General features: G+C 40.8%; 1 protein-coding gene across 1 annotated transcript; it reads left to right on the plus strand.

Annotated features, from left to right (window-relative positions):
* The first annotated feature begins 7616 nt into the window (after positions 1–7616).
* On the plus strand, positions 7617–8279 carry LOC108804465 (putative claudin-24). Its single transcript, XM_018576222.1, has one exon. The coding sequence runs from the start codon at positions 7617–7619 to the stop codon at positions 8277–8279; it is 663 nt and encodes a 220-aa protein (XP_018431724.1).
* The last annotated feature ends 14569 nt before the right edge of the window (positions 8280–22848 follow it).

Here is a 22848-nt window from a genome sequence, read left to right on the forward strand (position 1 = left end):
TATACATATATATATATATAGATATATATATATGTATCTATATATATGTATGTATATATATATATATACCTATTACACTGCATACATAAAAACTAGATATACGGTTTCTTAAAAGCAAGTTTAAAATCACTTGCATGCAACGTTGCAATTTCAGATGTGTCAACATTCCCACATAATTTTTTTTAATTAAGGTGTTAAACTGGAACACTATAAAATCTACTGGCACACTGTTAGTGGATTTGTTTTGCTAAAGGTAGATTAAAGTAGTCACTCGCACTCCATGATATTGAAGTCAACGCTGTTTATTGACTGAGATAACACACATCTCCTTAGCTAAGGAGATGTGTGTTATCTCAGTCAATAAACAGCATTGACTTTAATATCATGGAGTTCGAGTGACTACTTTAATCTATCTACATTTCACGGAGGCATCCGTTGTCACCACCGCACCCACCCAGTTGGATTTGGGTTTTTGTCCGGCCAGGAGTCCGATGGGACAGGAGGATTAAGTTTGTTTTGCTAAAGGACGATCCAAACAGTGTCTTTATACATTGTCTCTCACACTACAATGTAACGTCTTAGAAATCACCAGTATGGTTTTGTCACGTGCACTGTTTCAAACACTCCAAATGTACATTGCAAACCCAAAACAAATATTATTCTGAAATAGTTTATAACTATAATTCTAGATTTGTTGCTCAGAGGATGTCAGATCTTTCCCTTACATACTGTTAATTTTTTTAATGAGAAAGTAAGCAAACCTAGACAAAGGAGTGGCTTTGGATATAATATTCTTGAGCTTTGCAAATGCGTTTGACACAGTTCCCCAAAATGGCTGCTGTGTAAGTTAAGGTCTATAGGCTTAGAATATTCAGTCTGCAATTGGATAGAAAACTGTCCTCAAGACTGTAGACTGTAAAGATTGTGAGTGGTGTACCCCAAGGTTCAGTGACGGGATCCCCTCTTTTTAACCTATTTGTGAATGATATAAAGTTTGGGATTAAAAGTAAAATTTCTGTGTTTGCAGATGACACCAAACTATGAAGTGGAATAAAGTCCTTACAAGATGTCTCCAACTTGAAGCAGACCTGAATGCTCTGTTTTATTGGGCAACTATGAGGCAAATTAGGTTTGATGTTGATACATTTAAATATATGCACTTGAGGACTTGGGGGGTAGATAATAGACCTAAATGAGTTCTAAAGGCATAGCATATGCTATCCTGTTAGAACATCAGCATTGTAATAGGAATACATAATAGAGTTGCTTTGATAATGCAACCAAAGCTTACTTGAAAAAAATCACTTTTATGTAGTGAGTTTTGCCTTCTGTCTGCCCATCACTTTCATCAACTTCCTGGGTTCCCAATGTGCTTTGCATCTCTTTCCTTGCTGCTTGATGTGATACAATCTCAATTTCTCAAGAATTTATAGCCTACAATGCATTGCTTCCAGCAAGCAGTGATAATGTTACATTGTGGGAAGTTCAAACATTAGGGTTTAGTCAGTGGTGACACAAGGTAGTGCATATTCACAGGGCTGAGTGAAATTGTATCATTGCATCAAGGAAGTACATCCTATGAGCATCTTCAAGAGGTAAGTTTACAAAAATTATAGATCAATATGGTTATTAGGAGGGTAATAGAACTTATGGAAATTCTATACAGAGTTCTATTCTATAGTTATCTTTCGATTTTTACCATATAATCCTTTTTTTTTTATTTCAATAGATTTTTATTGGCTTATAAAGCATAGAAAGTACATACATTGTATATTCCACCAGGTCAGATATTGGGATACTTGCCAAACACAATCAACATGGTTAACATTAGTCAGACACTTAGGGGTCTATTCACAAAGCTGCCGAGGGCAGCCGAGTGAATGACCGATCAGAAGTGAAGTGAGCCGAACACCGTTCGGCTATTCACTTCAGGCTGGTATGGCTGATTTCAGCCGTATATCGGCTGAAATCAGCCGTACATCGGCTTGCTTCGTGTGGCTTCGGATCAGCCGAACATGCTCAGCATGTTCGGCTGATCCGAAGTGCAGAAGGAGTTCGACTCATCCGATCCAACATCTGGATCGGCTGAGCCGAACCTCCGGCAGGCTTCACACTGCTGTTCGGGCTATTCTGAAAGATCCCGAACAGCAGTGAGAGAATAGCCGAATGCCGCCGAGCGGCATTTGGCTCGGCTGTTCTGCTCGGTCCCTCAGAGGCACCGAGCAGAACAGAAAAAGAGTGAAAAAAGTAGAAAAAAGTAAATAGAAAACGATTGTGCAGAGCTAGCAGTGACAGCTAGCTCCGCCCAATAGTTAAGGTTCTAATCAGTTGCGCTAAGGGTTCGATGGCTAGGGCAAAGAGTAGTGGGGAGAGGGGGCATCCCTGTCGCGTGCCTTGCCATATAATCCTTTTAATGATAGCATGCAATGTCAAGCGGCAGTTTCTAAAGAAAGCAAGATATTTTCTTGTATTAAAAGTGGTATAGACTCCAGAGAGAGAGAGACATAATCTTGTTCCTGTACAAAGCATTGCTTAAACCTCGGCTGGAATATGCAGTTCATAGGACCTCAGCCATGAAGAAAGATTAGCTGAACTGAATGTATTCTACCTTAACCTCCCTGGCGGTATGATTATGGAGGATTTTAGCATCCCAAAGCGGTACATTGTTTTTCATGGCAATTTGTTGTTTTATACTTTTTTCGTGAAAAAAAATAAATAAGACACTGTCTTATTTTCGGGGAAACACGGAAGCAGAGGACACCGCAGGGACAAGGTAAGTGACACTTTTGTGCAATCCCGAGTGTGGCTCGGGGTTACCACTCTTGGTACTGAGAATTAACCCCGAACACTCGGGAATACCGCCAGAGAGGTTAAGAAGAGGCGATTAAGGGGGATGTGATCACGATGTATAAATATATAAATTAACTGGTCCATATAGTGGTCCATATAGTGAGCTTGGTGCAACGTTATTCCCTTTAAGGTCACAGCAAAGGACGGGGGGCACACTTTGCATCTGAAAAAAAAGTTGTTTAACCTTTGCATACAGACAAGCTCGTTCACAGTAAGAGCTGTGAAATGTGCAATAGAGATGATTGGGCCCGAGTGGTGAAACGGGTTAGTGTTTTGCACACAGGCATAGCTATGATGGTGTATATTTGCTGATTGATTTCAATGAAGACTGTTTTTAGGCAGGACAACCAATGTAATGCTGCTGCTGCTTTGGAAGTGGAGATTATACTTTTTATGTTGTTAAATAACTCATTTATTTAACTGGGATAACAAACTATAAGTCAGCACACCAAAAACACAGTGGGGGGACTTTCTCAAAAATGGAGCAGACAAAAACTGGAGCAGCTGTGCATGGCAACCAATCACATTCTCTCTTTAGTTAGTTCAGTTATGATTTGAAAATGAAAGAGAGAAGCTGATTGGTTGCCATGCACAGCTGCTCCAGTTTTTGCCTGCTCCAGTTTTGATAAAATTTTCCTCAGTGTATCAGAGTTTTTTCTAAATAACTATGTGCATATATCAAAATGTTATATTGTGTTCCTAGTAGAAGGTGATTCTAGGTCCCTATAATTTTCCCTGTACTTTTCTTGTGGCTATGAACAAGTTCTCAAACAGGAGGACAGTCTTGATACGCAGACCTTCTCCCACGTAAGGGTGCACAGCTTTTCTTTCCACATCTCCATGTGAAGATTGGCTGTGTTGGCAGACATGAGTGGTTCAGATCTGTTCTACAACCTATGGTGTTATCCTATTGCAATAATTTGATTTCAGTCTAAACCATCTATGCAGTTGCTATGGATGTAAACATTGCTGAGACCTCATAAGATATCACCATTTCCTCTGCTTCTAGTTTCAACTTGCAAATTTTGTTGAGAAAACTAGGAGGGCTAATATTAACATCAGTCACAAAAATAATTATTCTGTCTATAGGCTTGAAGAAGGCTCTTTACTTGTGTGTCATGGCGAGTCCATATAGGCACTGAATGGCCTTCCCATGATAAAAACAGTGTTTTAAGACTCAGTCAATATCTTTGCCTATCTCAAGGAAACAGTCTGTAACCTTTTTCGTATAAATGCTGCAGGGTTTCCTTCCTTTATTCACTGGTATCTGTTAGACGTTTGCTTACGTTGGTATGGTAGTTTGACATATTAAGCACAACAGTTCACCTTCCTTTATCTGCAGGCAGGATAGTGATGGTTGGGTCTTTATAAGCAATGGTTGATTGGACTACTCATAAGGGTTAAAATTATGTGGAATTCCCAACCATCACACTTGTATAAGTAGTGAAACATTTTCAATAATCAGCACCTCCAGTTGTGTTTGCATTACCACCACTAGATATCCCATTACATAGATGACTGAAAACCTTCACAAACTATTCTAGGAAGTATGTTCTACCAATGTAAGTACATCCCTGGTCATTATTTTTATTCATCTAAAAACTTCCCCTTACCCTGTACATTTTACAGCTTTTTAGAATTTACCTGCTTGCTGAAGCACTGCAAACATTTTCTTTGTCCCTTGACGTCACTGGATAGGTTGCGGAAATCTTATCTGCACCAAAAGTCAGGAGAGAGATCCAACAGGGCACCCTACATTATTTCCTAATGACACAGGACACCTTGCAGAACTGCAGGACCCATGATCCCTGGGTCTACATGCTGTAGGATGCTTCAGAAACTCTAGGCACTGCCAAGGGCTGACTGTACAGTATGACATTTTTTTTTATCATAACAACTATGTAAGAAAAAGCCAGCTAAAATAGCCATGGCCTTGTAAGTACTTTATTAGATCTTGTTTTCTGCTGTTCTAAGAGAAGCCAGAAATACATACAGACAGATTTCTCATCAAGAACAACAAATGGGAAGAGATATGTCCATCTTTGCTTGAGTGCCACATCCCACTGCTATCCTCATTGACAGCAGTGCACATGTAGTACTTTTGATTCATTACTCCATAGAGAAGTAACAGATCACAGTCTGGTGGAAAATCTCCCTGTGTGATAAGTGAAGGTGCTTGTTGTTGGCCTTTTGCGTTTGAGCAAGAGCTTATAATCACAAGCTCATAATCATGTGTAATGTTTGAAATTGGGACCATCTGTTGCCTTTATCCAAAACTAGCTTTATAGTTTATATCTGTTCAAGACAGGCTTTCAAAAGATATTTTGTTTTAAATCTGATCCTTATGTTTCTTGAAAATATGAACTGTTATCCCAAACATCATATACTACTGTAGTCCGTTATATATTTTTTATTTGCTTAAAGAGCAACTCCCCTCAACAGGTCACTCCATAGGTTAAATCTATTAGCAAACTAGTAATTAAATCCAAGAAAAATTCCAACTTTCAGTAAATCAACAAATTTTATTGTAGCTTGGATTGTACATAAATAAATCTGAATCATAATAAATTTCATTCACATTTAACAAGCATTATACACACTGGTCGGCAGCATTTGGTCACATTATTGTGTGCTGTATAGCTTACCACTTATGCTTTAGTAGCGGTGAGTGTCTTTAAAGGAGAAATATGAGGTGAGTGCTTTTCACTCACCTCATAGTTCTAGCCGCCCTGTGACAATTAGACTGTCATAGGTCGGCTTAGTAGATCGGGAGGTGAGCGAACACATACCGGCATTCGCTCACCTCTCGATCCTGTCACGGCTCTCTGCCGTGACAGGGGAGGGGCTGGATTCCCCCCTCCGATCCGCCAGCGCTGACTGGCGGAACGGACGGGGGAGGGGGCGGGTACAGCTGGCTCTGCCTCTAGATAGGCAGAGCCAGCTGTCAGTCACGCAGCTGGGCGGATCCCGGCACAATTGTCGGGATCCGCTTCAGCTGCGGCGTCTCAGTATACCGTGAGCAGCAGCTCGCGGTATACTGAACCTAGGGTGACGGGAGGACGCTAGTTTGTGTCCTCCCGTTACCCTAAGGTGAACTATGGGGAAAAGCCTTAACCCCATAGTTCTCCTTTAATCAGTTTTTGGAGTGGGCAGAGCTGAAACAGGTATCTGAATGGGGACACCTGGGATTCCTTTTGCAGGAATCGGTATGTGTTTGCTGCAGGAACCCCAGAACATTGCATTGATCCCCATGCGAATGTGACCTTAAAATCCGTGCTCTCAGTAATCAGCAGTCAGTAACAGAGCTGGTCACACATGCCCCCTCTCTTCCTCCACAATACATGTGTGTGTGAGATAATTTGTGATGAGGGTTGCAGCTTTTATAGAATATTGAAGTAGGAGAGCAAAAAGCCGCTTTTCCTCTGAGGCAAAATGGATTTCAAGGCATTTCCTAGCAAAAATCAATCATTAATCATGTGGGGATATAAAAGTGATAAAAAACACTATAATAGGGCTTTATTACACCTGAGATAATGAACAAAATGAACACATTTCATAATGTATATGTTTATACCCTGCCAGTGTACCTGACACTATGGGGGTGTATTTACTAAAGGCAAATAGGCTGTTCACGTAACAAGGGTATTTTTCCTACATTTCATTAAAAAGATGAAGCTCTGCTGACTTCCATTATCCAATCATGTCCAAGCAAAAATACTTTTCTTTTTCATTTTCCTTGCACATGACTGGCTAGTCTTTGTGAAAAAATGTTACAACATTCACTAGGCTGAGGAAAAATTCCCTTTCAAAGTGAACAGCCTAGTTGCCTTTAGTAAATTAACCCCTATATAACAATAGGCAAACTATGAGCCTTAACTATTAAAGTGGGAACAAAGAGTTTAATTGTTTCCCATAACAACCAATCACTTTCACTTGATACATTGTCCTTGGTTGGAACTTGCAAACATCTGGTTGCTATAAAAAAAAAATCTTTGTCCTTGCATCTGTTTTGTATGTGCAATGTCCTATGATCTTATTACACACTGCATTGTGTGCTGTATCCATAAATATTGTCTTTCCACACCTGGAAGATACGCTATTTGATTTAATGGAGATGGCTGAAAGATGTTAGTCAATTTAATGGGATGGTTTTGTGGACACATTTTTTAATTCCAGATCTTTTTTCCCCCAATTTCTAGCATCTGTGACAGTCATCATCATGTTTACTTAAAATTTGAGACCAATTAATAAAGTAAAAGCTTTAAAAGACCTGTTGAAGCTGAACAACGTTCCATCCTTAGACCATTTCGAGTTGCCTGAGTTCCAGGTAAAACTCTTACAATGAAGTCCTGTTACGGAGACAGAGGAGGCTTTAATCACATTTTAGATCTAATTAATCCATATTGAAGCACAATGATTACTGTTGTGTTTTAGGGTGAGGGGGTCATAGAGCCTTCTTTGTTCACCTACTGGCTTGTAATCATCAGGCATTGGGATATAATTTTACCCAGCAAATTCAAAGGTAACAGATCAAATGCTTATCATAAACTTAACTCATGGCTGCTAGGAATCTTTGCTCCATGTATATGAAATCCTAGCTGTCTGTTGAAGAAAACCTTGCTTGACAGTCACCAAGGGGGTTAATAGGTAGAGCTTATATACCGCCTAGCTGAAAGGCACAACTCTTACTTTACTATCAGCTCCAGGACACCAGATAGCTGCTGGGCAGTGCATATCATCGTAGTGTCAAGGAATAACTGAAAAACATGGAGCTGTCCAAAAGAACTTACATGCAGTTTGGAGGAACTTTGCTGTCAATTGCAGGATGGGTTCTGTCCTGTGTTACCACGTTTGTGCCACTTTGGAAAAACTTGAATTTAGAGTTGAATGAATTAGAAAACTGGACTATGGGTTTATGGCAGACCTGCGTTGTTCAAGAAGAAGGAGGAATGCAATGCAAGGACTTTGACTCCTTTTTGGCTCTGTCAGCTGAACTCAGGATTTCCAGGATTTTGATGTGCTTATCTGTTGGCTCTGGGATTCTCGGTCTCTCCATCTGTGGCCTTGGCTTGGAATGTGTAAACATTGGGGAGCGAAGACAGGAGTCCAAAAATCGCCTTTTACTTCTTGGAGGCATACTGCTTTGGATAGCAGGTCTGAGTGCCTTGGCCCCAGTCTCCTGGGTGGCTTATGACACTGTCCAAGAATTCTGGGATGAAACTATTCCAGACATTGTCCCAAGGTGGGAGTTTGGTGAAGCTTTGTTCATGGGCTGGTTTGGAGGGTTCTTCCTCCTAGTTGGTGGCACTCTACTTGCATCTTCCTACTGCTTTTTACCTTCTGACCCAAAAACTGCATGTTACACACCTACAAAGCATCATAAACAGTATCTATCTGTAGACTCCAAATACCCAGACCTGACTGTATAAAAAGTGCGTTTGCTAAAACTGGATCCAGAAACCCTAACAAATTGGGCACCTAATTAGTTTTCGTGTTTGTTTAACTAACTGTGCTGAAATCAAACATTGTTACCATTATTCAGTGTCACATTTTTTCCAAAGAACAATGCAGATAAAAGGTGTCATTGTGTCAATTTTTATTTCTTTATCAAGAACACAAAGAGATGTGTTTTCCAACAGAAGCTAATAGTAAACTAATGCCCAATAATCTAAGCCATCTGAGAAACTGTTGGTTTGACTATATGTGGGATTCCAATGCAAAAAAAAACAAACTGCAACCCTCTGGCTTTGATGATCGCCTGAGCACCGAACTGGAATAAAATGGCTGTGCAATATCCTTAAAGTGCCATTTGCATTTTGACACCTTACCTAAAACATCATCATTTATTGTATGAATGACCATCTTTGACACTAAAACTTAATTGTGTGCTACAAAATCATTCAATTAAAGAGATAAGACTTGGCTTGTGTATATTCTTGTGACATAATGTCTAAACAAAGTGGAAATGTATTTGATCCAAAATGAGAAACAGTTAAGTGTAATTACAATTGAAATTTAGCTTCATTATACTGATCACAGCAAGCAAAATTACCGCAGGTGTGGGGAACGTTTACAAGTAGTGTCTGTAACAGTTAATAATAAGCACTTTAAATACAAAGCATGCCTTTTAGTATGATCTTAGACTGTGTCCAGCAAGCCATTAATAAACAATCAGCATTTACAACTATGTAAGCGAGTACCTTTTGCAAGGCAACAAAGTGTTAACACATGTAATAGAGTCTATATGTCAGAGACTGTGAATATAATTATCTGAACAGAATAATGAAATCAACCATAGAGCTAAGGAACGTAAGTCTTTTGAAGCCAATTACAGGTAGGATTCTAGTGATTCAAATGAGTTACTGTCAGTGGCACAACATTTCTGTCCATGGCTTAACACCTGACTCCCTTTTGACATAACAGAATCTGCATTATATGCTTTTGTTCTAATTAATGTGCTTCGGAGGATATAAAAGTTAATTGGCAAAAAAATATATTTTGTGATATTTTGGTTAAATGACAACCTGCCAAAGGAAAACGTACTTAGCATGAGATGGTATTTTACACTAGGCAGAATATAAGATTCCTCAAGCAACCTGATAGAGAAGTAATGTTCTATTGTTCTCTATGGATTCTCAGACAGGTCAATACCAACTTTAATGTGACTAATATTCTTCAAGTTAACTTTATGACAATGCAAGCAAAATAGTTGTTCATATTAACTTTGTTTCATACAGAATTTAATTTTAAAAAGTCATAGATGGTATCAAGACATATTGGATCTGATAATGATCCTTTATTATAAAGAATGATAGTAATACATTCTCGATATAGTCCTCTGGTTCATCTATATTTGTGTGAGTTTGTCTTTTGAGTTTTCAAGTGTTAATATTTGAGTCTGACATGTACATGTTTTTTCCTCCCAATGTTTACTGACCATGTCCCTAAATCTGAAGTATGTACATATTTGCAGCTGTGGTTTGGCACCCCCTCTCACACTCTCTGTTCCGTCTTTCCGGCGGGTCCTTTCCACAGCATAGATGTTGTACTTTATAATCACAATATATAAAGGAGACCTGGACTAATAGGAATACAAGCCTGCGATGGGTGACAACCTTCTGAAAATCCTGGGTGTCAAGCTTTTTCTGGCTTCAAATTTTTCTGAGTCAGTGATTTGGAACAACCATACAGACAGTGGCATATCTAGGGTATGGCAGGCAGGGCACATGCCATGGGCACCACTTGAGGGGGGTGCTGCACCACTCAGGGACATTAGCGGTGTTGGCCCTTTAGTAGAGCTGTGCCCCATTCAGACCTCCCATCAGCGCAGAGCTGCAGCGACATCCCAGCTGATTAGTGCTGTCACAAAGAGCCAGGGCAGGGAAAGTTATACTACTCATTTCCTTTGCTGGGAATTGACTGATGACTCACTTTGGGTTGGCGCTAACGGGAGGTCTGAATGGGGCACAGCTTAACCAAAAAGGTGAACACGTATCCTCGTGCCTGGGACTGGGGACCAATTGGCTTTGGTGCAATCAATGCAGACCCATGTTGACAGGGGTCTGAATGGAGCACAATATAACTAAAGAGGCACACACCTCTCATCATCCTTGGGGCCCTAAACGGGGAACTGATTGGCTAAGCTGTGACTGCAATCAATTGCAAGTCTGCGCTATGGGATCATTCTATTAAGGTACAGAAATATCTTCTAATACACGCCATATGCCATGCTGTATGTTTCCTGTTCTACACTGCCTCATTCTAAATGCTGTGCTGTACATTCCCTGTTCCACACTGCCTTATTCTTTATGCCGTACTGTACTTTCCCTATTCCACACCACCTCATACCATATGCCATGCTATACGTTCCCTATACCACACCTTTTTATTAGATATGCCGTGCTGTACATTTCCTGTACCACACTGCCTCATTCTATATGCTGTACCGTCTTTCCCTTTTCTACACTGCCTCATTCCATATGCCATGCTGTATGTTCCCTATTACACACTTCCTCATTCCATATGTCATGCTTTATGTTCCCTATTCCACATTGCCTCATTTCATATGCCATGTTGTACATTCCCTATTCCATAACGCCTCATTTTATATGCAATGCTGTACATTCCCTATTTCGCACCACCTTATTTCATATGCCATGTTGTACATTCACTAGTCCATGCTGCCTCATCTATGCACCTTGTTGTACATGTTATATTCTGCACTGTCTCATTCTCTACACTGTGATGTACATTCCTTATTCTGCACTAACCATACAGGCTGGACTGCCAAATATTTGGACAAGGGTGCAATTTCGGTGTTTGTTTTAGGCACTATTTACCGTAGATTCTCCCCTGCATACAGATTAAGAAGATTAGATAGAAATCTCCTCATCTGCAAACCTGTTTCAGGTCAGTGACTAAGAAAGTGCTGAAGCCACTGGTTCAACACGACAGCCATGGAACAGCTGATCGCTCACTTCACAATTACCCTGCAGGGAGCAGTAACAGTCAGTCACCACTCCCCGCAAGGATTCCCCCCATCTCCATTTATCCAGCACTGACTGGAGGGACGGATGGGGAAAGGGCCAGGCACAGTTGTCTCTGTCTCTAGAGAGGCAGAGCCAACTGTCAATCAGGCAGCGGGGTGGATCCTGACAATATTAGCGATATTGACAATATCTGCATTGTCAACATTTACCGAGTAATAGCCCGCTATATGCAGAGTTTTGTGTAACAGGAGGACATTTACTAATGTCCTCCTGTGACCCTGAAGTGAACTATGGCAAAAAAAAATGCTGGGCCATAGTTCTCTTTTAAATGCTAATGTGTGCATCTAATTATTTAAAGAGCTAGTACACCTAAAAGTTTTATATTTTAGAGAGCTGGAGTATGCTGGCTTTATATACCTCTTTGGGACTCTAGCAATGAACTCTCCCTGCTATTGTTTCTGACTAATCTTCCCATTCATCTTGACGTGTTCCAACTCCTCCGGTTGCAGACCTGTTAGCTATAAAGAAACCATGGAAGATATAAAATAAAAATAAGGTGGTTAACATTTCAGGATTTACCAAACACTGAAACATTTATAATACTGTATATGTACAGAAAGACCTATGAAAGTGATGGGTCTTATGTTGCACACAATTTGCCCAGGCATCCTTCAGCAATGGACAGATAGACTTATAGTCTCTTTCTCTCTATATATTTTTACAGTATATATCATATTATGATGCATACCTAGTTCCTTGCTTTTCCATTCCTCTTAGGCCTGGATCACATCTTTGCATTGCAGTAAAATGGCCATTAATGCAATGCGTGGTGCTGCAGGGGTTGGTGTGTTGTTTTCTTAAAAAGTGTGAGGTACGGTTGGGGCTGTTCTAAGGTGAGCAATGCACATTAACGCATGATGTAACACGTGTAAACATTAATGCACTGCACAGATATGATCCCATTTCCTTCCCATAATTCCTTTAGCAATTAGAATTGCTAAAGGAATTAATTTAAATGTGTGAAACAGAGACGTAACTAGAAACCTCAGGGCCCCGGTACAAGAAACCATTAAGGCCTGATTTGGTGCCAAAACGCACTGGATTGCATCCCGGCCGGCTCACTGCGTTCTGGGGTGGGAAGTGGCGTGGCGGTGCATTGAAGCCAATGGCACAGCAGGCATGCCCCCCGGCCACAGTGTGATCGCTGCCTGCGTTCCGGTCTGGTGCGGGCAGAAAAAATATTGTATGCAAATTGTGTTCCCTGACTGGCCACGCCTCCCACTACAGCGTCTTCACCGTTCCTCTGTCTGAACCGCGGTCCGCAAGCGTCAAAAACACAGTGGGCAGCATGAGGCAAATGTATAATCATTATACAGCCTTAGTTCTCAACTGGTGGGTCGTGACCCAAAAGTGGGTTGCGACGCCGTGTTCAGTGGGGCGCCACATGCCTTACACTTTTCTAGGTGAGAGGCTCCTCAGCTTCCCCCTAGCGCACCACCATCAGTTCTCATGCCGAGCAGCCATTCAAAGTATACTGCCCGGCCCTCGTGTCAGCTTGCAGTGGGGTGGGCTGGAAGTATGGCCATAAGGTAGCTCCATCCATACGTGCATTGCTTACAGCTTCCCCATGTGCCCTGTAGAGGCGCCTTTAGCGGAGTGACATCACATTCTGGCTCCTGGCACCTCTACAGGGCACGCAAGTGAGCTGTACAAGCAATGCACATATGGATGGAGCTCCATCACAGCACAGCATCCCACACTGGACCTTAAAAAAAAAATATATACCGTATATAATTTTTTTGGAGTGTGTATGTGAGAATGTCTGTGAGTGTGTGAGATTGTGTCTGTGGTTGTGTGTGTCTGTCAGTGTTTTTGAGGGTCCGTTCACACTAGTACAGTGCGTTAATTGCACAGTCCCATGTAAATAATGCGCTGTACCACACAATCACACCTACTGCATGTTCTAGTGTGGAAGGTGCATTGCGTAGCCACTAATTTCAATGAAACCCCAAATGCAGCTCCCACCCGCAGTCGGATCGCCTGCACCGGAACGCCGTGCATTCCATTGCAGTGCGACATCATGACCAAGGACAAATGTGGGTCCTGAGGTTACACTGGCTGAGAACCACTGTCATACAGCAATGCAGAATACCACCAGCTATGCGGAGTCCCAGCAATACATTCTAATGTAAATCAGCAATGCAAATCAGAATAAACAATCATCTAGCTCGACTACGAGAGTGTCCTCTTGGCTTTCAGTCTCCACCTCTTTAAAACCCAAACAAGGGTCTCAAACAAGACGTGAGCCTTTGTCTACCAAGCCCACTAAGCCAAAATCTTCACAATGAAGAGACACCTCCACTTTTTCAGGTGGGGGGACGTTTAGCAAGGTTTGCAGACATCTGAGTTCATGAAGTGTTGGATCGTTGGGTTCAGTCAATAGTGTGCAAAGGTTACAAACTGTTATTTCTTTCTGTTACTCTGTCTCGGTTGATGCCCTCCAATCTTCTAAATAAGTGATGATGATCTTAAAGCATCTTTGAGAACAAATGACTTCAGAGCACAAGCATCTAGAGAGGTGAGGGATGGTTTTTAAAACCTTTTACTGATGGTTGCAGTGGAACTATACTCATCTCTCCTCAATTGTAATGTCCATTAACTTCTTTGCTGACATTGACATCAAATGGTCTTCTTCCGAGTTTAAGATCTTCAGCCATCTAGATTGGCTTTGCGAGGATGGCTTAACTCCTGCACATACGGGGGAGTTCATTCATCCCGACAGATGCCCTGTGCTGCCCATGATTCCGAACAGGCAGGTTAGAATTCTTTGTTGCAGAAGAGACACAGTGGGGGGGGATTTATCAAAACTGGAGCAGACAAAATCTGGAGCAGTTGCCCAGGGCCACCTATCAGCTTCTCTCCTCAGTTTGTTCAGTTAAAATTTGAAAATGAAACATAGAAGCTGATTGGTTGCCATGCACAGCTGTTTCAGATTCTGTCTGCTCCAGTATTGATACATTCCCCTCAATATGTCTCTTCTTCAGTAAAAAGCTTTTCTAATTGCACATTTTCAATATAAATGTAAAGTTCAACTTAAGAATAAGTAAATACTTTAATGTCTATAGTCTGGGCATAGGTGAGCTTCATGAAAAAGCTTGACATTTACAATACAGATAGCAGAAATAGTCCTTAGTCCCATTAATTGCTCATTAAAGTGATCCTGCAGCTACATTACTAAAATGAAACAAGAGGCAGCCTGTAAAAGAATATTTCATACTCAACTTTCCAGTGGACAGGGAATAAAACCTTCGTTCTTAAAAAGCTCCAGATATTGCTGCTATTTGACACTTCCTGATGTGTCAGACAGCGTGACTGCTCACTGGGCATTGTGGTTACTCCTGCCACTTGCTATTTCACTGCATAACGCAGTAGTGACTGACCAGTGGGAGGAAGCAAAGATCTTATCATACTCACAGTAAAGCTTGATGTACATCTTTGCATTTTTGGTGGATGTGTTTTCTAATAAAATCAATTGAAATGCATTAAAATGCATGTCAGTGCATACATTGCTACGCGCATCATGATGCCCATTAGTGCACGTTGATATGCATGACATATGATGATATTCAAAGTGCACATAGTGCATTTTGATGCATTTACATTGATCTTGGTGACCTTGGTGGTAAACAATGTGCGTTCCTACAATGCACCTGCTCTATGCTTTGCAGGGGCAATTACTGTGAATGCACCCCCCAATTAGGTAGAGTGCACAATGCACCGTAATGCACATACTGTCTGGTGTGCTATGTTGCTTAAAAAAGGGGTATGTGCATTTTTTTTAAATCTGTTGTGGTGTGTTGGAAGCCAATTAAACAATACAAAACAATTTTAAACTGCAGTATTTAAACTTTAAAAAAAAAAACACCATAAAAAAAAAAACATGTTGGATGAATTTGGAAATGTTCATGTGGTCCTTCATTGTTCAATATTAGCCATATATGGTAGGGATTTGCTGATTCGCTGGTTCCTCAGGTCACTAAAACCATCTACCTTATCCTGAAAACAATGTTGGATAAGCATGCACATAGTGAATGCAGCTAAAACATCCCTTTCTCTATTTTCTCCCACCGAATCAAACACCACTATGCCTATACCTATATGAATACATTTCAAAATGTGTCCTAAATTCCAGAAGCTGATGGCTGTGGTTCTTTAGTGTCCTTTATATAACCTGGAGCCTAGTCATATATTTGACTTTTTAATTACACCCGCCCTACATTAATCAGAGCCTTTGTTATTTTACTGGCATTACATGCATTAATACAGATTTGTCTGTAAACCCAGCATCTTAGTGGTTTCCTTAAGACTGATGTGAGAACTTCTCAGAAATGAAATAGATCTATTTTGTTTAAAGCTTATTTCACGCCCAAGGTTTGGCCAAAATCACAACAGCAAACAGAACAAAACAAAACAGAACAGGTAGTACATTAAAAAGGATAAACTAGAAGCAGTACAAATCATATTATTAGTAACAGGGTTCTCCGTATATTCTTTTGGTGGGGACAAATGTCCAGTTGTCGTCATTCCTTTATACAGTTACCCTGGTTTACTGAAAAAAAAAAAAAAAAGTCACCATTTCATTGTATGAATGAACTAGGGATTTTGTGCATGTTGTATAGCACAAGCACTTTAACCACAAACATCAGTCTCTGCATCAGCAGAGCATACAATTTAATGTCCAACATCCACATTTGAAAGAGATCCAGCTTTTGAAATTTTTACATATATACAACTAAATATGATCAAAATACTGCAAATCATGTCAGCTTGTTAATATTTTAAAATTATAATATCTATGCAAAGTTTGTAATAATATATGTAAATTAGAAACACACTATATTATTATTAATATTATTATACAGGATTTCTATAGCGCCAACAGATTGCGCAGCGCTTTACAACATAAGAAAGACATTCAAATTACAATACAATTCAAGACACAATGGTAAGGAGAGCCCTGCCACTGAGGGCTTACAATTTAAGAGGGAGGGGAAAGTGATACATGAGGAGGTGGCTGTGTGGGGATGAATTGTTTGAGAAAGAGATAGTTCAGTGGTTAGTTTAAAGTGTGATAGGCTTCCCTGAAGAGATGAGTCTTTAGTGATCGCCTAAAGGCAATTAGAGTAGGAGATAGACGGATAGATTGGGGTAAATATTTCCAAAGAATGGGGGAGACTATAGATAAATCCTGGAGGCGAGCATGGGAGGAGTTGACAAGAGAGCTAGAAAGCAGGAGGTCTTGGGAGGAGCAGAGAGGACGGTTAGGGTGGTACTTTGAGACCAGGTTGGAGATGTAACCTGGTGGATGGCTTTGTAAGTGGTTGTTAATATTTTGCATTTTATCCTTTTGGGCTATTGGAAGCCAGTGCTGGGATTGGCAGAGGGGGGTTGCAGACACTGAGCGGTTGGTTAGGTGGATAAGTCTAGCAGCAGCATTCATGATAGCATTACTCATTTAAGATAATGGGCAGAACCATGCAAATTATTCTTTTCTTTTCTCTCCAGCTGGTCTATGTGCTATTGGTGCTATTTTTAGAGAGTCAGGGGGTGAAAGGCAGCATTCAAAGCCCTGGGCCTCCCTATTCTAACCTGCACCTTTTTTTCTGGTGACCTCGTGGGTCCTCATTGTTCTGCTTTTTTAGGGTTCTCTACAGCTAAATCCCTCCTCAGGCTGACAGCCAGCACATCTCACTCTTGCCAGACTGCCCAACTATCCTCAGCTCCTGGCTCATGTCCAAGGGTTCTGTGCTTTCTCCCTCCCCACACACCTACCCTTTTTTTTATTTTCTAGGGCTCTCTTGCTGCCCGCAGCCTGCTCTACTTTGCTTGGGTCTTGTGGTTGCTGCGCCTTTATCTCTTCTGGCTGGCTGCCAATCCAGGGACAAGGGAGGAAGGGGATCCTGATGGTGCTGATGTCCTGAGCTGTGATGTTCCCACTGGTTAACCCTTTTGCCTCCAGGCCCTTTGCTCCACGTTTAACCTCAGCTGGCCCAAATTTTCAGCTTTTTAAAAAATTTTCAACTGCAGCTTTCAGAATTTGTAAAATAGCCCCCAAACCATACATCTCTGAAAGCACAAGACCGGTAGAATAAAATATGGTGCTACAAATTTTGTAGGTCCTGCGATAGTTGCACAAATGTTTAAAAATGTATATTTTCGATAAAAAATACACTAAAATCATTATCAGCGCACACACAAAAAAATCTACAAGATTCCTACTAAATCTAAACGATAAAAATGTACTGATTTAATAAATAACAAATATTTGTACATTTTTAATTGGGCCTTTTTGCGAAATGGTAGTATTGTCTGTGTTAGGTCCGCGGTGTGGGCCCGAGATGATGAGGAGGACCTCCCTTGCAACCCTGTCTGATGAGCACTGGGTTGGAGACAGTGTGTGTCAGGCAGGGGGAGTGTGTGTTGCGATAAAATTATGCAGACATACATTTAATCGCAACGCAGCCATGTGCTGCCACGTAATTTAATTAATGTTATTTTAAAAAGAAAAATGCATACCGAATTATTGTGCTGGTGGATTCTTTTTTAACAATTTTAAAATCATTTTGTTATAATTTTTATTATTATTAGCTAAACAGACCCCTGATATTTATGTTTTGAAATAGAAAAAGAGATTGAGGACACAGAGTCCTCAATCTCCTTCTCTGCGGCTGCAGCGCTCACTAAATAGGAAGGACAAATGCTTCCTATTCATTTACAAACTGAGGAGATAATAAACATTTACTATCTCCCCAGTTACAAATGGTCAGGAAGCCCTTGGCTACTTTACAACACACATAGGGACCATGGGGAACAAAAGTAGCCACCCTCCAGAAGGAAGGACAGTGTCAGCACCAATTCAGATATGACTTGAGAATCTACAGCCGAGTGATACACAGATAATATAAATTTGTATTAATAGTTAAGGTACTTGAATGCCTTTTTAAGAATTAACTCCTGAATTTAGTGTCACTTTAAGTGCAAATAAGATTAGTAAATGAATACCAAAAATAGAAAAAAAGAAGCGAGACCTAAGTTGGCGATCAGCCAATAAAATGGGGTTCGTAGTTGGGACGGGAGGAGAGAAAATCGATGGGGACATTTTTCACTTTTAGTGAAAACTCTGATTCCATTTCATCACTTGCTGGCTGTATACAGGTGCCTGTATCTTCACCTTTAAAATAAAGTGATACCAGTTAGGAGAGTATTCAGCAGACTGAAATGCAAGCTTTCAACCCATATTAGGTTTCTTCACTAGCCATTGGGATGTGAAATTAGAAATATAGGAGTTATGTGCTCATATTTACAGTATGTGTATACATACTACATAAAGAATGCACACTCACTATATATGGACAAATGAATTGAGTCGGGAAGGTGTCAACATAATGGAGGACTTTAGGTGGATGAGAATACAACTATTAAATTGCTGAGCAATCAAAATGAGCAATCAAAGGAAGTTATGAAAAACTAGAATTAATGCCAACAAATAAAATGGATTAGAGTTGTCTTGTTATACATTGTCTGGCAGCTATATATGACTGCTATTAAAACGGTATGCAGACATATTATAAATAGTTCAGCATATTGAAAACACTATTCCCCTTAGCATGATTTCCACCTAAACTGCCCATATATTATAATCCTGATGCAATGTCAGAATAGCAACAGAAAAAAAACCTGTCCCAATGATTTATCAGGAATGTTCAGCTCAGCTGAGCGTTTCAGTTTTTGTGAATGAAGAGGGGAAAATATATCGGGAGAGGAGCAACAGTAAACAGGGTCTGTTTTCTATCCTGGCCAATCAATTGTTAACTTAGACAGCAACCAGCCACCAGACATGACAGACATTTTTAATTACAAACTCCAAAGACTATTCACATTTTCTGGGAAAGCAAGAGTAATCAGTGCTTCTGCCTCATATACAGGTGAAACTCGAATAATTAGAATATCGTGCAAAGTTCATTTATTTCACTAATGCAACTTAAAATGTGAAACTAATATATGAGATAGACTCATTACATGCAAAGCAAGATAATTCAAGCCGTGATTTGTCATAATTGTGATGATTATGGCTTACAGCTCATGAAAACCCCAAGAACCCCAAATCCACAACCTCAAAAAAGTAGATTATTACATGCAATCAATAAAACAAGGATTGTACATAAAACAATATCGGACCTCTGAAAAGTACAAGCATGCATATGTACTCAGTACTTGGTTTGGGCCCCTTTTGCAGCACTTACTGCAATTACTTTTGCACGATATTCTAATTATTCGAGTTTCACCTGTATATCCTGCCCAGAAGCACAACTGTAAGGAGAAGGAATTAAGGAAGAAGTTGACCACCTGAGGGACCCAAAGAACCAAGTCTGTTACTGTATATAAATGCTCCAGGTACCATCATCCCAATTACATAATTAAAACCAGAACACAACACATACAGGATTTTAAGGGTACCAAATGTTTAGTTACCATTAAATGTGCTAAAATTATTTGAAAAATGCCGGGGAATAGGGACTACATAATGTTTCCCAGATTCTTTTTTACTTCCTTCATCTGAAAATTTATAGAAGGAAGTTGACTACCACCTATGTAGCATGTTCTTTCAACGCTCCAAAAAACATCTCTTCTAGGGGACTGCAGGGGACTATGGGAATGGGGGATAAAACCCCCAAATCCTGAGGGTGATGTGACCCTTAAATATCTCGTTGAAAAATAATTCAGGTTCTAACAACCCATTAAACTTTTAGAAATATTGATGGTAGTGGCAGTGCAAAGATCTAATCTCTATTCTCTGGTGACCTGCGTATGCTCTTATGGACTGCATATTGGGTGTTCTAGTCTGGTGTGAAAGATTTAATGCTCCCTTTTGATGGTGGCCAAAATGACCTTACATGTCATCTGCAAAGAACTGTAACAATTTTTTAGTCAGGTAAATATGAATTATTTTATAATAATATTTTTTTCTTCTATTTAGCTAGCAGGTTTAGCTCTCCTTCCTTTTACATGTTCTACTATGTCACCTGCTGTTTAGAGACCTCAATAGTTCATGTTTAAATTTACAAACACAAACTGACTGAGTCAGAGCATTGACTCGTCACTGACTGGTCACTTCAAACTGGCAGCTGAGTGAATAACCGAGCCGAAGTGAAGTGAGCCGAACTGCATTCGGCTATTCACTCTGTCTTAGTATGGCTGATTTCAGCCGTTCATCGGCTGAAATTAGCCGCACACCGGCTGCCTTCGGCTGCACTTCGGTCAGCCGAACATGCTCTGCATGATCGGCTGAGCCGAAGTGCAGAAGGCTTTCGACTCAGCCGATCCAACATCTGGATAGGCTGAGCCGAAGCTGTGGCAGCCCACTCGCTGCCTTTCGGCCCTATTCACATAGGGGCCGAATGACAGTGAGTGAATAGCTGAATGCCTCCAAGCGGCATTGGGGTTGGCTATTCTGCTCGGTACCTCCGTAGGTACCAAGCAGAATAGAAAATCAATGAAAATAGTCAGGAAAAAAACGGTTAAAAAATGTTTTAAACAAATATTAAAATTTAAAAATAAAGATGGAAAAAAACAAATGGGCGGAGCTAACAGTGACAGCTAGCTCCACTCAACTGTTTCCTATTGGCCGGCACCTGCTAGAGTCTAGCAGGTCCTGGTCAATGCATAACAACTGGCGGAGCTGACCGTGACGTTACGGCCGGCTGCCCAGGTCATTTGGGGATGCTGATCTGCCATTACAACTGGGCGTAGCCAGCCGTGAGATCACGGCTGGCTTCCCCCAGCTGTCATTTGCGTGGCGAAAGGCCGGCCTTCTGCAGGCCGTTCTTCCCGCTTCGGCTGTCACTTTGGCTCAGTCGAACCGAAGCATATGCCTTCAGCTCAGCTGAGCCGCTCGGCCGCCTTGGGCTGCTGTATGGGCCTGAACCGAAGGGCTCCCGCAACTGAAGCGGGCTGAAGGATCAGCCGAAGCGTCAGCTGGATCCTTCGGCAGCTTTGTGAATGACCCTTTTAATGTTTCAATCAGACAAAGCCATCCTGATGACAGACAGCCACTGTTGTATCTTCTCTTTAAATGACCCGTAGTACTTTGGAAATTCATTGTAAGGCATGATTTTTTGAAACAAAGATTATATAAATATAGTAAAAAGCACAAAGAACTTTATAAATGTAAAAAAATCTTACAGATTATCTTTAAATGGCCATTTGTGCTGCGTTCCCTCACCTTTCTTGTGGTCTCTTGCTCACCTCTTGTTCCCATCTAGTGGACTGATCATTCTCCTGTCATATAAGCAAACCATCTTCACAGTCTCTGATTTTAGGGAAATAAAGAAGTATAGCTACTGACATGCCTTTCAATCCCATCAGGAATAACTGCATTTAAACATTGAGTGAAAGTTGCAAGGCATTACATTTCTTACCCAGGAAGCATCCCATTTCTTTAAGCCAAGCGTGGTTGGGGTTTGGTGGTATGATCCATGTTTCATCTGCAGAACTACCTACACAAATGCAATATAACAAAATTACTAAAGCAAACAAGAAGAGGGGAAGCAGAAAAATAAATTGGGGTTCCCACACTCCTTTTGCTCCATAGTAGCTGCGTGGGTTGCAGGTATGCTCCAGATATTAGCTTCCTGTAATCTCTGCACTGCAGGCCCCAGGCTAGGTGAGAGAGGGGAAGCATTGTCAGACAGTTAGGGCTCTGCTGCATTGCACAGTGCTGTCAGTTTCACATAAGGTTACCAGAATTTTTAAATGAAATTCAGGGACAACCTACTGACTACGCCATCTTTTAACCACACCCTACATCAACCTCCCATATGTAGCCACACCCACAATATCACACCCTATTTTTATCATGCCCTAGTTGGTCACAGAATTTTGGAACTGGAGGCATGAAGATAAAACAAATTTAAAATAAAAGGCTCCAAGATAGCATGCATAGTTACAAAGAATTGCTGGAAGGTAAGAATTAAAATGCAGTGATGTAAGCATGCTTCCTGTTCAATACCTGGAGGCGTGGCCAATAAAATGGTTGTTGCTTCTCTTGTATGTCTTATAGTTTAGAGCAAAATAAGCCCCAGCACTAGTGTTAATGGCAGGGATTAGTAACTGACAGCATTGGTGCTATTGAATAAATAGCAACCTCAGCACTGGTGTAAGAGGCCACAATGGCAGCCCCCATGTTTCTTTCAGGAAGCATTTACTTTAATCATTAGACACTTGAAGATTACATTTGTGTAAGTACACTGGTGTTTATGAAAAGCAGTACAGAACTAATATTACTGGATAGGTCTTTACAGGTTAGCCTGCCTGTGCTTCCTTCATTGTGTCCTGCGTAGTGGAATATAATTTATCGCACCTGCTACTGTTTCCTGTTAGTTGTAGTTCTACAAACTTGGGCTTTTCTCTTACCTCGCAGCACTGGTATGGGAGCTATAGGGGGTCACTA

Source organism: Nanorana parkeri, unplaced genomic scaffold (genome assembly GCF_000935625.1).
Source record: "Nanorana parkeri isolate BGI_ZX_2015 unplaced genomic scaffold, ASM93562v1 scaffold60, whole genome shotgun sequence".
Lineage (NCBI taxonomy): Eukaryota > Metazoa > Chordata > Amphibia > Anura > Dicroglossidae > Nanorana > Nanorana parkeri.

Coding starts and splice junctions, on each gene's coding strand:
- LOC108804465 (XM_018576222.1), top strand. CDS start 7,617: ATGGAGCTGTCCAAAAGAACTTACATGCAGTTTGGAGGAACTTTGCTG.